Source organism: Phyllostomus discolor, chromosome 4, assembly GCF_004126475.2.
Source record: "Phyllostomus discolor isolate MPI-MPIP mPhyDis1 chromosome 4, mPhyDis1.pri.v3, whole genome shotgun sequence".
Taxonomy (NCBI): Eukaryota; Metazoa; Chordata; class Mammalia; order Chiroptera; family Phyllostomidae; genus Phyllostomus; species Phyllostomus discolor.
In genome coordinates this window covers 5,147,451-5,162,996 of record NC_040906.2, presented here as the reverse complement: position 1 = coordinate 5,162,996, position 15,546 = coordinate 5,147,451, and the positions used below count along the sequence as shown (strand labels likewise).

General features: G+C 59.0%; 1 protein-coding gene across 1 annotated transcript in view; it reads right to left on the bottom strand.

Moving 5' to 3' along the window:
* Positions 1-3,047: 3,047 nt before the first annotated feature.
* NMUR1 (neuromedin U receptor 1) overlaps positions 3,048-15,546 on the bottom strand; it is a 30,360-nt gene continuing 17,861 nt past the window's right edge. The window contains 3 exon segments of the mRNA XM_028508373.2: positions 3,048-3,510; positions 3,512-3,803; positions 6,017-6,905. Of these exon segments, the coding sequence (XP_028364174.2) occupies positions 3,279-3,510; positions 3,512-3,803; positions 6,017-6,866 (1,374 nt within the window). The 5' untranslated portion in view covers positions 6,867-6,905 and the 3' untranslated portion in view covers positions 3,048-3,278.

Genomic DNA, 15,546 nt, shown 5'->3' with positions numbered 1-15,546 from the left:
GCTGGCCAACTGAAGCAGAAAAGGAATTTTTTGAAAGGCTCAGAATATCAAGAAAATAGGCAGAAAGGGATCCCCAGAAGTAGCCTGGACAGGATGTTGCTGCCCTGGACACATCTGCCCCTGTTGTCATGGGTCTTAGTGTCACTTGCTCTAGGTAGGAGTCCCACGTAGGTCATCCCTCTGGCTGTGTGCCAGCTATGGGCCACACAGTGACGTCAGCAGTGGAGAATGTCGGGAACCCTTTCAGCTTCTGTGGTGCCACTCACTGAGGGATCCCCTTAATGGAAAGGGAGTTCAAATCCTAGGGAGCCCCCATCCCCTACAAAGACAACTCCTCTCTACAAGGAAAACTTGGAACAAAGAAAACTTGGTGGATCTGTTAGAAGGCAAGAACGGGCCCTGGCTGGTGTGGCTCAGTGGACTGAGCACTGGCCTGTGAACTGAAGGATTGCAGGTTCGATTCCCAGCCAGGGCACATGCCTGGGTTGTGGGTCAGGTCTCTGATAGGGGCCATGTGAGAGGCAACTAATTGATGTTTCCCTGACTCTCCCTCCCTACCCCTCTGTCTAAGAGTAAATGAATAAAATATTTTTTAAGACAAGAATGGGGGAGGGGAGACTGAGAAATGTGCAAAAGGAGACGAGCTCCCAGATGTCAGCTCCATTTGCAAACACCACCTGACGAAGCAAGAACAGGTGTGGAGTGCTGTGCACGTGACGTTTCCCGGGCAGACACTCAACAGAAGGAGGGGTGGGCACACGCAGCTTTGTTTGTGCATAAGATCCATCTTGGGCTTTGAATGTCCAAAGAAAATAACCCTGTTTTCTGAGAAGGAAAGGGTGATTCTAGTATGTTCACCTCAGACATACTGGCAGAGAGGGTTGTGCGTGTTGACGGTGGGCCCAAGGACCCATCAGAAGGGAGGTGAAGGTCAGAGGAAGCGGATAGGTTAGGAGAAAGCAGAGCAGCGGAGGACCGGGAAGGCCGGAGGGGGTTGAAGAATACATCAGTCAAGGGGGCAACAGAGTCAGGGCAGGAAGGAGGCACTTCTGGGCTAGAGTCCACCCTGTCCGAAAGGAAAGCACGCCTGTAGTTCCCGGCAGTGAGGATGTGGCCGAGGGGCCAAGAAGACAGGGTGACAGAGAGGCCTCACAGTGGCAGGAAAGATCAGGAGCTGATACCAGAGCACTCGGCCATCTGTGTGGGCTTGGATGGCACCCAGGTTAATGGCAGGAGTGGAGCAAACAGGAAGTAGAGAGGACCCCAAGCCCTGACAATGGGAGGAGGAGGGGTGTGGGTGACAGGAGCCAGCTCTGGGGGCCTGGGAAGGCTGCCCCCGCCCTGAGCAGGCTACCAGAGTCAGTGCCTCCCAGAGAGAGTAGGGTCTGGCTGGCTGCCCTTTCCACCTCCATCCACGTTTCTCAGGGGCTGAGCCCAGAGCTGCTATTTCCACTTTCCAGGGTGACCTGTGACCTGTGACAGGTGTGACCCATCTGCTGACAAGCTGCGGAGACACTGAAGGGAACGCACCGAGTTTACACCAGGAACACGTGCCTGCGGATACCCCACGTCCCTCCCTTTCCCCAGTCTACCCAGCACCTCTCTGCCCGCAGTAGGTCTTCACACGCTGACCAAAGTTCCTTGGGAGCTTGAGTCATCTCTGTCACTGAAGAGGCTTGTAGGCCCTGCCCAGCGTGGCTCAGTTGGTTGGAGTGTCATCCTGTGCACCAAAAGGCTGGGGGTTCCATTCCTGATTAGGGCACATACCTGGGTTGCAGGTTCAATCCCCAGTCAGGGCACATGTGGAAGGCAACGAATTGCTGTTTCTTTCTCCCTCTCTCTCCCCCCTTCCTCTCTCTCTAAAGGCAACAAGTATATATTTTTTTTAATTAAAAAAAAAAAAGCTAGCCCTGGCTGACGTAGCTCAGTGAACTGAGCGTGGGCTGCAAACCAAAGTGTCGCAGGTTCGATTCCCAGCCAGGGTACGTGCCTGGGTTGCAGGCCATGACCCCCAGCAACTGCACATTGATGTTTCTCTCTCTCTCTCTCTATCTCTCTCCCTTCCCTCTCTAAAAATAAATAAATAAAATCTTAAAAAAAAAAAAAAGCAAGAGGCCTCCAGGAGCCCACAGTTGGCCTTTGGGAAGAATTGCAGGCTCCAGCCTGAAGTGGCCACGCCCCACACGCCAGCCCAGGGCTCCCTGGGAGGTCATTTCAGAGGTGACACCGAGCGCTCACAGCTCTGCACAGCCTCGGCTCATGCTTCTTTCTCCAGAGAAGCCCCCCGCCCCGTCTCATATACAGTGGTGACCTCTGCAGAGTAAAGTTATGGGTGGTTTCTTATTTCTTTTCCCTTAGATTTAATTCTTTCTTGTAAAAAAATGGTGGTTATAGCCCTGGCTGGTGTAGCTCAGTGGATCGAGTGAGGGCCTGTGAACCAAAGGGTTGCCAGTTCGATTCCCAGTCAGGGCACATGCCTGGGTTGTGGGCCAGGTCCCCAGATGGGGACATGTGAGGGGCAACCACACATTGATATTTCTCTCCCTCTCTTTCTCCTCTCCTTCTCAATAAATAAATAAATAAATAAATAAATAAAATATTTTTAAAAATGTGGTTATATACACAACAAAATTTACCATCTTAACCATTTAAGCGTGCAGTTTAATATTGTTTGAGTGTATTCACATTGCTGTGCACCCAGTCCCCAGAAGCGGGCACGGGGAGGAGGTCCGGGAGGGACGGGACTGGACTGGGTGGGGGCTGGGTGAGGATGCAGAGAGTGATTTCCGCCTTGCTAATCCGAGGGTATCCGTCGGCTTTGTTACAGCAGTGACTTAGGCACAAGGCACAGAAAACACAGCTACAGTATCAAAGCGTGGCGCTCAGAATGTTGGGGCCCCTTCCATTTTTTTGCAGAAGGGACCGAGGCCTGGAAAGGGGAAGCGATTTGCTTGATGCCCCGCAGCAAGGTGGCGACAGGGTTGAGACTGGGACCTGGTGCCCTAGACCGCGGGCAGCCCTGCCACCCAGCAGCGCTACCAGGGAGGGGTCAGGGAAGAGAAGGGTCCCAGGTGGAGGCCGGAGGCTAGACAGGGACGACAAATGCAAAGGAGAGGCAGGGCCCTGGGGGGAAAAGGTTTCAGAAACCGGTGGCGGGAGTGCAGGTGTCCCGGATGAAGCCTTGCGGTGCCAGTGGACGCACTGCGGTGGTCCTGCAGGGGAGGCCTTTCCCTGGGGGTCTGCAGGGCAGAGCTCCTGGTACGTGGGGGAGGCGGCAGTCACTGAGGTGGCTGCAGGGGGGACGGGGCACACAGGGGGACGGACATGAAGACATCCCTGCAGAGGAGGGCAGGCGTGGCTCTCAAAGCGGCACACGGCCCCCCCGGCTCCTCCAGGCGAAGCTGCTTTGAGGCTGCTCTACGGAGGGGGTCCGTCCCTCGCTGCCCCCCAGGGCCACAGTTCTCCGCCAGAGCGGGGGCCTGCTGCGCACGCAGGAAGCCCACGTCACAGGGTGCTGGCCGTGCTCACCCCACTGAGGCTGTGGGAGCTGCCGCGGAGTCTGCGGCGGCGGCACCAGGCCCCCAAGCACAGGGCTTCCCAGAAGGTGTCCTGGAAGCGGGTGGACATGAGGCTGTAGAGCACGGGGTTGGCGGCCGAGCCGAGGTAGAAGAAGACGCCGGAGACGACGTGCACGTACTTGAAGGCCAGGTGCAGGCCGTCGGTCCACTCGGACACGAAGCTCCACATGAGGCGGTCGATGTGGAACAGGGCCCAGCAGACGCCGAACACCAGGACCAGCACGACTGTGGGGGCGGAGAAAGGAGGCTGGGTGCCCGCCGGAGCCCCCTCTGTGGCCTTCCCCGCCCCTCCTCGCCTCCTCTCCCACTCCATGGGCACCCCGGTGCCCGCTGTCCATCTGGAAGCTTCTGGAAGTTTGCCTGCCCTGGCCGCACTCCCGTTGGGAGATGCTGCTCTCGCCACTGTCCCGGACTGGGCAGTGGGTGTGTGCCCCCTGCCCCGCCCACAGCCGACTGGACCGGGTGCGGACACCGGAGCCAAGCCAGCCCAGCCCGACTGCCTCGCCACGGAACTTGGAAAACTGGGTGACTCTCAGCTGTGGGCACCGAGCCCCAGCGTGACGCAGACCGTGCGGCTGACGCCCACTCTGGGCGCCCCCACAGGGACCATGCCCGCTGACGCGTGAGCCGAGGGAAGCGGGAGAACGGGCCCGTTCTACAGCAGCGGTGGGGAGGTCAGAGAGCCAGAGAGCAAGACACACACACACGCAGCCCACCTCGCCTGCCCGGCCCCAGCAGCCCTCCCAGCCCCGGCCTCCGGCTGTCCCAGGCCCAGCCGAACGCTCACCCTGCCCTGCACCCGCTGCCCACTTCTCGGGAGCCCACCCCCCAGCCACAGACACGAGAGGCTGGCCGAGCCCCACACTCGCTTCCCCGGCCTCCTTCCAGCCCTTGTCTTAACCAGCCATGACCTTCTGGGGTCTCTGTCACCGGCTCTGCCTCGATTTTTGTCTCTTATCTCTTGTGCTTGCTCAGCTGACTATCTCCCCTGCAGTGTCTTTCCCGCCTCACCCCGGCACGGTTTCCTCGTAACCCCAGACTTCAGTGTCCCCAGCACACAGCCTGGTGCACAGTAGGCCTTCAGAAAGGGAAGGTGGGGGAGTAGAGGGAGGGAAGGAGGGAGAGAAGAAAGCCAGGGCCCCAAGCCAGCAGGCAAGGTGGCTTTAAGGACCCCCCCCCGCCCCCGCCCAGGGCGAGAGCCGCCCAGCTGAGCAGACTTGGACCCTGTGGTCCGGGGCGTCCGAGGCAGGGGCGGGGTGGGCAGGGCCAGCTGGTCTGTGGTGCAGGTTTCACGGTGCAGAGCTGGAGGGCAGGCAAGGAGCTCCAGGGGATGACAAGTGACACCACACTCTGGGACCCTCTTCCGGGGCAGTCAGGAGGGTGGGCCTCTCTCTGGGAATGGGGCGGTCCCCAGTGAGCTGGCCTGTAAAGGCCTCACCAGCCCCGTCTGGCCCAGGCCCACCCCACCCACCCACCTGCTCCGGGCCCTGCTGGGGTAGGGTGAAACCGGGCGGGAATCAATGACTGGTTTGGTACCCGTTTGCCTTGCTTCCCCAGGGCCACTGTTTCTGACAAAGAGCCAGGTCTCGGCCACAGTGAGACCCAGAGCCTCACCCCAGCAGGGCAGGCCCTGGCCGGCCCCCACCCACAGTCCCGCCCTGGTTCCCCCGACGCTCTGCACACCAACCGTCACAGACACGCCTCGTGACAATTCTCTTTTAGACCACGGTCACTCCTGTGGTCCCCAAGGGACTGCAGACATAGAGGGAAGGAATTCGTCGTCTTGTCTCCCCAGCTGCCCCCACGTCCCACTGTGTGGCTCTGCGGGTCTAGTCACCTCAGCATCCCGTCACTCTGGCCTGGGGGTGGGCCAGGACCTATCCCCGCCCCTGAGAATCCTTTCCTCTCTGTGCCTGTGACCTTGCCTCCCAGGCTGATGGAGGGAAGGACAGAGCCAAGACATCTTTGGGAGCCAAGATGAGAGCTCTGGGGGGTCCAGATGCCACGGACAGCTCCACCATCCTGGAGCCCAGCGAGGTGCCCTGCCCCGTCTGTGCTCTGGTCCCATGGCCAGGGCTGGTGTTAGGGGTGCGCCACCCACGCACGAGCACAGGGCCCCGAGCTTGCTCACTTGACATTCTTAATAATTTTTGAACTGGGAATCTGAATTTTCATTCCGCACTCTGCCTTGCAAATCATGCAGCCCATCCTTCCGTGAGCCATGACTACCTTTGGTGCGAGTTTCTAGAATGGTAATCCAAAAGAGTACCCACGCACGCATGCACACGCGCACACACGCACACACACGCCACAGTGGGGCGTGTGATTCTAAGCCTCACACTCATAAACCCAGACACAGCCCCTGCCCCTGGGCCCCGGAAGCCCCACCTTCATGCCCTGGGCCTGGCTCAGCCCCTCTTCCCAGGAGCAACACTTACACAGCATCTTGGTCACCTGTGTCCGACTCCTGTCCTGTGGTGACTGGAGCTTGCGGCTGTCCCTGGCCCTGGCCCTGCCCTGGGCCCTCTGCCTGAGCAGCAGCAGCTTCTCACGCCGCAGCCGCAGCCCGATGAGCAGGTAGAGCACGCTGATGATGGCCATGGGCAGGCAGAAGAAGAACAGAGTGGTGATCTGGATGACCAGGTTGTAGAGGGTCTTTGGGCGGACCAGCATGCACATAGCCGAGCCGGGCACCGTGCCCCGGCAGGGCACCACCAGCTGCTGGATGCCGTGCAGGCTGGTGTTGGGCAGGGAGAAGAGCACGGCAAGGCCCCAGATGGCCCCGAGCACGCGGCGCACGTGGGTCCGAGTCATCGTGGACCGGACCTGCAGTGGGTGCACCACGGCCACGTAGCGCTCCACGCTCAGGGCGGTGACATTGAGCACGGAGGCCAGGCAGACGGTCTCGAAGAGCAGCGTGCGGAAGTAGCAGCCGCCAGCACCCAGCAGGAAGGGGTAGTTACACCACATCTCGTAGAGCTCCAGGGGCAGGCCCACCAGCAGCACCAGCAGGTCCGACACGGCGAGGCTGAAGAGGTAGTAGTTGGTGGGCGTGCGCATGGCCTTGTGGCGCAGGATGACCGTGCAGGTCAGCCCGTTGCCCAGGGTGCCCACCACGAAAATCACCAGGTAGGTGACACAGATGGGCACGAACAGCTCCGTCTGCTGGGGCCCCAGGTACTTGAGTCTCAGCTCCTTGTCAGTCAAATTCAAGTCCTTGGGGTCAAAGAACTCCCAGGCCCTACTGTCGTTGCAGGACACTGGGCTGCTTATATTCCTGGGGGACATGTCTCCAGGGAAGATGGAACAATTGGGGCAGAAAGAAACCTGTGGGACAGAAGACAGAGACACCCGGAAAAGTCACGCAGAGAACCCTGGCTCTGTCTTCATCCACCAAATCACGCCAAAGGCGCCATTACTTTTACGTACTACTGGGAAAGAAAAAACGCTGCCATCCATTGTCAGATGCATTACAACTTCAGAGATGTAAAAATGTACATCTTAAAAATGATAACATGTGGCCCTGGCCTGGTAGGTCAGTTGGTGGGAGCGCCTTCCCGATGCACCAAGGTGGCCGGTTCAGGGCCGGGTCAGGGCACACGCAAGCGTCAGTGAATGCGAGAATGGGTGGGACGACAAATCCACATTTCTCTCTCGCTCTCTGCCCCTTTCTCTCTCTCTAAAAAAGTCGATAGATAAAAAAAAAAAATTAGCCCTGGCTGGCGTAGCTCAGTGGATTGAGCACGGGCTTCGAACCAAAGCATTGCAGGTTCGATTCCCAGCCAGGGCACATGCCTGGGTTGCAGGCCATGGCCCCCAGCAACCACACATTGATGTGTGTGTGTGTGTGTGTCTCTCTCTTTCTCCCTCCCTTCCCTCTCTAAAAATAAATAAATAAAATCTTAAAAAAAATTTTTTTTTAAAATCTGTTCTTCATTAAAAAAGTTTAATGATAAGAAGGGGACTTCAAATTTAAGCGTCACGAGCTATGAGACCCCTTGACTAAATGATGACCCCTCTGGGGCCGGGGCTTTGCCCTCAGGAGCCCCCGGGAGCTCTGCCTTTTCAAGCCACAGGCGCTGGGACAGGGGCTCCGTTTGGGCATCAGGGAAATGGACACAGTGTGCAGTATCGTGTCGTCTTTAAGGACAAGGACTCTGGAAGCCACTGCCTGGGTTCAAATCCAGCCTCCCCACTCCCAGGCTGGGTGAGACCATTTGCCTGGTAACCTCTCTGCAGCTGTCTCCTCATTACAAGGACCGAGGGCACTTAACCCATGAAAAACGTTAACACGGGGCCTGCCCGACACACAGAAGGGCCAGGTTGTCAACACGTCTGAGTCCCCGAGGGGACCGAGGGCTAAATCCTGTCACACTGACCCCAAAGTTGGCTCTGGTTTCTGTTTCCCATCACCTGAACTGCTCGTTAGGGGTGGAAACACCTGGTGTCTTCAACGCTGCGGGTGCTGGGTTTCCTTCCCCTCTCCCTCCCTGTCCGGGGCTGCCCAGCTCTGCCGGCCCAGGCCCACCAGATGCCCGGATGCCTGCCGGGACTAAGAGCCGAGGCCGTGTGCTACACAGCCTAGCCTGGGATCAAATGCCAGCTCCGCCGGCTCTGGCTGTGCCCCCTCCCCTTCCCGTGCCTCAGTCTCCTCGTCTGTGAAATGGGGGTGTCAAACAGAGCCTACCTTAGAGTTTCTGGGAGGGTTAAATGAGAGACTTCACATAAAGTTCTCAGGAGCCCGTGGGTGTGTTTTGGGTGCCCAGTTCCGGTGCAGAGAGTTACGTGACCCTCACTCCCCACGTGGCGGGGGAAGGGCAGCCCAGGGGAGAGGGGGTGGCGGCCCAGACTGTGCTCCTGAGCCTGTTCCCCAAGCCCACCGCCCCCATCACCCCCTCCTCGAGCAGCCAGACTTTCAGGCTCCCCTCCCGGATCTTCCCCCTGTTCCTTCAGCCCTATTTCCTCTCCTCAGTCAGGGGCTTGGGGCCTCGGGTTGCCCACATACCCGGGCACCCACCTTTCAGCCTCCGTTCCTAGGTCCTTTGCTCTCTCAGACCCAAGCATCCTGCTTCTCCTTTTTTATTACAGAGATATAGTGAACTGGGTCACAGGGTCCCCCCCACCCCCACCCCCACCCCCAGCATTCTTAGTGCTGAGTATCTTCCTCTCCAAAGCCTTCACCCAGAAGCGCCCCCCACCTCAGCCTCCTGGCCCCTCCCACACCTAATCCCCCATGGTGGGATCAAGCTGCATTTTCATTCACTCAAACCTTGCGTCTGGCCGCACCCCATCTGCTCCCCCTACCCTGCTGGTGCGGGAGCGAAAGGCAGCAGCCCCGGGGATGAGCTGGGACCGTGCAGCGCAGACCGGGGGTCAAGAGAAGCTCCCTACACCACGGGGAAGGGCCTGGTGGCCGGCAGTAAGACGAATAACCTGGGAGGCTGGGAGTCTCCGGAGATGGGGGCGCCCCAACGGAGCCTCCGACCTCCGCCGCCCTGGGAAGATGCAGCCCGCGCGCTGCTCCTCCCGCCGCGTCTCGCCCAAGCCCCCGCCCGCCGCGCGCCCCGGCCGTCGCGCCCTTGCCCACGCCCGCGTCCCGCTCACCTACCATGCCGTCTGCGGCCCGCGAGATCCAGGGGCCGGGAGCACCCCCGATGGACAGAGGCAGCGCCAGGCGCGGTCAGGCTGGACTGGCCCACTGCCGGCGTCTGGTCCGCCCGCAGCCCGCCGGGTCGCCCCGCCCGTCGGTGGCCCGGGCGCCCCATCTGGGACCGCCGCCAGGGGGCAGGCCCGCCCCCGCCGCCCGCCTGCCCCGTCGCTGAACCGACACGCTCGGGTGGGGCGATCCCCGCGCCCACCCGAACCGCAGCCAGCGGGTGGGTCCCCGGGAGCACCTTCCTCTCCCGGAACCCTCACGACAGCCCATTTCACAGACGAGAGACCGGCCCCAGGGAGGAGCCCGAGGGAGCTGGGTCCCAGACGCTGTGCCCGCCCTGCAGCCTGCCTCCTTTCACCAAAAACCCGTGTTATGGCGCCCCTCCAGCCCACCTCCTCCTGCCCCACGTTTCCGACGCACCTCCCAGCACATCCCGCCAGCCCCTCCACGTTCATGAGCCCCCAAGGGTCTCATCCTCTCTCTTCCCCCTCCCTCGGCGTCCTCCAGCCCCTGAGTCCTGGCCCTCGGCCCTGCCAGGAGCCGCCTTCTCCCCCCAGCCCTGCTCCCACAGCCCAGTCCGCCTGAACCTTCGACATGCGCCTCCTCTGCTGGAACCTTCTGCAGGGCTTTCCTTCCGGAAAAGAACACAGGTCTAACCCGATGTTGGACCTCCTGGCCCCACGTGCCTTCCTGGTCCGCCTTACTAAACCTCTCACCCCCAACACCCTCTCTCTTTTCCACTCAGATGCCCCCCTGCCCATCACCTGATCATAGGATGGCCACAAGGAGGGAGGTTGGCAGCGATGGCAGGGAAGAGCCACAGGTGCTGGGGACCCCCCCCCCCCGGGCCCCCTCCTGCTCCCCACAGCTGTACACTGTAAACACAGCAGGGAGCACCTTCCCTGCTCTGCCCGGTCCTCCTTCCAGCTCCTTAGCTGGGAGTTGTTTCACCAGGAACTTGCAAGGGGGCCTAGAAACGTGGACCGCCTCAGCAAAAATGCTGGCTCTTGAGTCTGATTCGCTTAGTCCCTGTGTGTGGTCCAGAAGTCCTCCGTTCGGACAAACACCTGCCCGAGAGCCCCAGGCCCCAGAACACACTTTGAGAAGCCTGGAGAGGGGCCCAGTACGAAGTGCAGGACTGAGAAAAGCTGCTGGTGAGCTGTGTGCACGGGAAGAGACTGAGCCCCTCTGTGCCTCAGTTCCCCTCCCCGTAGGAGGTGCCCACTGGCCACTGTTACCACCGCTGTAGGCGTGCAGTGAGCGAGGATTGGGCACAGGGCTGGAACATGGTGCCCACTCAACAAAGCTGGGTGGGATTATCTCCGTTTAGTGACAACTGGAAGCAAGACCTTCTCCCCCCAGACTTTGCGTGCCCCTCCCCGCTCCCCATGGGTCTGGCCCTGGGAACTGGGAATCAGACCCTCTCAAAGCCTCCGTCCGGCCCGCCTTCCCAGGAACTCCACATATAAACACAGCTCGAGGCACAGGGAGGTTGAAGGCAGTTCAGGGGCAGATGGTCTCCAAGTCCTTGGGTGAAAGGACTCTGAGCTTTCCCAGAGAGTTAACTCCTGAGCCCCAGATGCGGGAACCCAGTGGACCCTCCGAGACCACGGCTGCTATCACATCAGAAGAGCAATGACAAGCAGAGGCATCGCTGGGACACGTGTGGTCACCGACGGCAGACAGCACGTAGCACGCGACTAGCGTTTTCGACCCCTGCTTCCATCACTGGGACACACACACTCACGCACTCACACACTCACACACTCGACTCTGCACAGACTCTGAGCGGCCTGAAGCCCACTGTGGCCCCTTTGGAGGTGCTCAGAGCCGGGGAAATAACGGAGGAGGCCCCCTTTGCTGCCTCCCAAAGGCAGGCTCCCACTGGTCAGGAATTCCCACGGCTGGCTGCATCACTCAGGGCATTTGCAGCCACCAAAGACCATGTCCAGCTAAAGGGCAGCCCCCAAAAGGTGAGGCCCAGTGGCCATGCACGGCCACAGCACCATCCAGAGGCCCCCGGGTGCCCTGGCCTCTGAGCCTGAGCCCAAGATCACCTCGGCAGCACGGGAGGTGCCAATGACACCTTGCTGTCTCCCTACTCTGCCCCGAGATGGCCTCCCCAGGGCCATGCCCATGGGGGGACACTCCCAGCGCTGAGGCATGGCGTGAATGCATCTCAGGTTTTCTGGGAGTATACCTCAATCTACTGAGCTTGGCCGGTGGGCATTGACACAGCTAAGGGCCAACTCCACACAATGGCAAACTGGCCCAGGGAGGGCCGCTGGGACCCCCGGGAGCTGGGTGGGGTGCCCCGCAGGCCCTAAAGCATTCTGGACTAGCCCCACAGCCCCTCCGCACCCTGCTGACTCCTGAGCTTTTCCCCAGGAAGCGGTTTGGTACCCAGTTTGCTCAGGAACTTGGGGTAAAAATTCAAGAGCTCCCTAGCTGGGGCTCAGTGTCCTCCAAGGGATCACAGCGGGCGGCTGCAGCGGAGATGACTTTGCAGAGACAGAAGTTTCGTTATTTTTGTTCTTGGGAGACACCGTGCTCAGATGTCCTGTGCCTCAGTTTCCCCCTCCGTGGCATGGAGATGACAACAAACCTGCTTCCTGACCTTCATTCTAAGGATTGAGCCAACTCAGGGATGGATCGCCCAGAATGCACTGGGCCAGCACTTGATGACTAGTTTTCAAATAAACAAGAAGTGGTGCGCGTCTCATAAATTTGGTAATTTCCGAACAACAGGAAGGGATTGTTAATATTTTTCCTCAGGGCAATGAGAAAATAACCCAGAGGTTTCCCTCTTTCCCCTGGGAGGCGGGAGGTGCAGAGCGAGGGACCGAGAGAGGACGAAGAGGCCGGGTGGCCAGGCCTGTCTGTACATAGATGCCGGCAGTCCTGGTCTCCCCCTCCCCTGCCCCCGGGGGTCTCCCCCTGGGGTCGCGCCTTCTGGACACTCAGGTCCCTAGAAAGCTCTCAAGTCTGTCCGGGTGGAGGCCCTATAAACAAGGTTGGGATGAGTGGGCGGAACTTTTACTAGGGCAGGACCGCACTGTCGGGCTGACCCCAACCTCGCAGGGCCCCAAGCTCCCAGGAGGACCCCAGCCCCCACCCTGCGAAAGGCCAGCTCTTTCCCTGAGCAGAGCCCCTTCTGAGCAGGCATGGGCGCAAAGGCCTCTGCGCTGAGGGACAGCAGCCCCAGCAAGAGCTAGAAGCTGGCGAGGACAGGCAGTGTGACCCGAGCAAGCCCCTGCCTCTCGCCAACCTCAGCTTCCTGGTCTGCAGAATGGGGACGTGTAACTTCCTCCCGGCGCTGGTGAGAGCGGAGCCAGCGGGGGCTGGGGCAGCCGCCGGCCCGGCCCGGGGTCCTTGCTCACGCCGAGGCCCCGCCCAGGCCGAGGCCCCGCCCAGGGGCGGTGGCACCTCTTTGGGCATTGGATTCTGAACGAGACAGCGGTCATCTCTCAGTGTGGAGTAGGGTGGGAAGAGGGGAGGTATATTCTTTTTGTTTTCAGCTAAAACCATTTTTTTCAACCGTCAACAGTTGTTCCTTCTATAATATATGTGTGTGTAGGTGCATATTTTCATCATTTTAAAAGGCAGTTCCTTGTTTCATTCCGGTGACCTCTCTCTGGTCAAGCCCTTTTTCAGATCATCAGTAGGGCCGGCAGCCTTACAAGGGTGGCTCGAAAAACTTGGACACGGAAGTTGTCCTTGCCACCTCCAGCCGGTCACCCACCCCATCCACCCAAGGCCCCGTCCATTTGGCTGCCATTTTGTCACCCCGATTGTCATACTCTCCACTGCGTCACCCCTACCATGCACCTGGGACCCCCAGGCCCAGTATGAGGAGGGAGGGGCCGCACGCAGCTCACTTGCATCCCCGATCTTGGCCACCAGGCACCTGGCCTTCTACCCCACGGTCCCCACGCTTGGCCCAGGCTGAGCATAGGTGCCCTTGGCTGAGACCTCGTGCCGGGAGCCTGGGCCCTGACCATGTTCCCTGTGTGGCCCCTATGTGGGGGCAGTACCCCACCCCCAACAGAGTGGGCATGTGGGCACTCACTAGACCTCAGGACTGTTTCAGTCCACCACCCCCGCACCCAGGAGGGCACTGTCCTCCCATTTCTCAGAGAAAGGAGCGCATGTCACACCTACTCCCCCTGCAAAGCCCTGCTCTTGACCCACCAACTGCACTGGACCACACTCCCACTGAGTGGCCGCAGACAGCGCAGCCCTGGCTGAGTCCCCCTCGGCCCGACCTGCCCCCTCGGCCCGATGTGACCCGCGGGGCCGCATTTCCCTCACCTGTCAGGTGGGGGTGACCATCCCTCGCCTGTTGCTGTGAGGATACCGTGAGATAATTCTTACGGGCTCCCAGTGCTTAATGACAAAACACGTTCCAGAAAAATTCTGTAAGACTAGATGAAGCCCTTTTTTTGAGAACCGTTTGAAGCCCTGGCTGGCATAGCTCAGTGGATTGAGCATGGGCTGGGAACCAAAGTGTCACAGGTTCGATTCCCAGTCAGGGCACGTGCCTGGGTTGCAGGCCATAACCCCCAGCAACTGCACATTGATGTTCCTCTCTATCTCCCTTCCTTCCCTCTCTAAAAATAACTAAATAAAATCTTTTAAAAATTAAAAAAAAGAGAGAACCATTTGAGAGGAAGCTGCTGACCTGAAGCCCAGGCTCCCAGGAACTTTAGTCTTTCCTGCAGGCGGGGACCCTCCCTCTCGTCCACAGAGCCGCCATCAACACGGGGACTGCAATGCGAGGCACCGCTGCCCACCAGCCCTCAGACCCTTTCCAGTTCCGCCAGCCGCCCCAGTCTGGAACAGCTCCTCGGGCTCCCCTTGACTTTCGTGACCTTGACATTTAAGATTGCAGACCACTTAAAAATATATTTATTTATTCATTTTTAGAGAGAGGGGATGAGAAGGGTAAGGGAGGGATAGAAACATCAACTGGTTGCCTCTTGTGCATGCCCCGGCCGGGGACCAAACCCACAACCCGGGCCTGTGCCTGACCAGGAATCGCAATGGTGACCTTTCGCTTTGTGGGAACGCCTCCTGACCAACTGAGCCACAATGGCCAGGGCAGCCCAATTGTGTTGCCGAATTTCTCTCTATTATGGTTTGTCTAGTGTTTCCTCACGACAGATTCGGGGCAGGAGGACCACAGAAAGGGGGTGTGTTCTTTTCTCTGCACCCTGGGAGGCAGCCCACAGCTTCGGTTTGTCCCGGGACTGAAGGTGGTACCTTTGTTCCCTTGGTGGAGAAGGTGCCTGCCAGGCTTCTCCCCTGGAGACTTTACTACTTTTTGGCGGGGGGGATTAATATGTATTTTGTGGGAGGTACTTGGAGGTGATCTAAATGTCCCATTCCTCATCACACTCTTACCCAGTAATCTTAGCATCCACTTACGACCCCTGGAGGAATTAGTTATTACCATGATGGGTGCCCAGCGGTACTGCACTCTGCCGTTTCTTCATGTGCTTGTTGGCATTGTGCTTACGGAAAAATTCCTCCTTCACTATTTATTTATATCCACGTGAACTTGAGAGTTCTTATTTTCTTAAATGGATAAGAATTCATTATCATTATTTATGTTGATGTTTAAATTATCCCCGGTTAGGCCAGTGGGAGCCCCTTCCAGCCAGTTCCTGCATCCCTTCCGTACTTCCCCGTCACGGATACGCCTGCGTCTCCTTGCGCACTAAGATGTTCCAGGCCTCCGTGTATTTCCTCAGGACCGGCCTGGAATCGGCTGCTTTCCAAGGAGCTCCGGTTCCTTTTTCATGGAAAGTGGTGTCCGGAGACCAAGATCCGGGTGCCAAGTATGATCATGACCACCGGGGTGCCGCTGCCTGCGCCCGGGGCCCGCTCGGTGAGCAGAACTGGGGAGTCCATGGGCGTACACGTATGTACAAACATAACTACTGTGCATATAAGCACACACACCTATTTATTATACCCACACGTTGGTGTCTGCTTTGTACCCGTCTGTAAAAACTGACGTCAGCACCTCCAATTCCAACCCAACGCCACAGCATTCACTCCTTCCCATCCCCCGCCGAGAGTGAAAAAGCGCCTTATACTCTCAGCATATTTACCTGTTGGGTCCCCCCTCCAGTACATTACCAATCAACACCACCACCCCTCCTTGCAGACCCCTCCCCAGCTGCTCTGAAGCCTCGCTCCAAGCTGCTCTGGCCCTAGCACGCACACCCTTCTCACGGCACCTAACCCGCCAGGTGGATGGGAATCACATCCCCGGAGCACAAGTGTAACAACAGCTCCGAACACAGA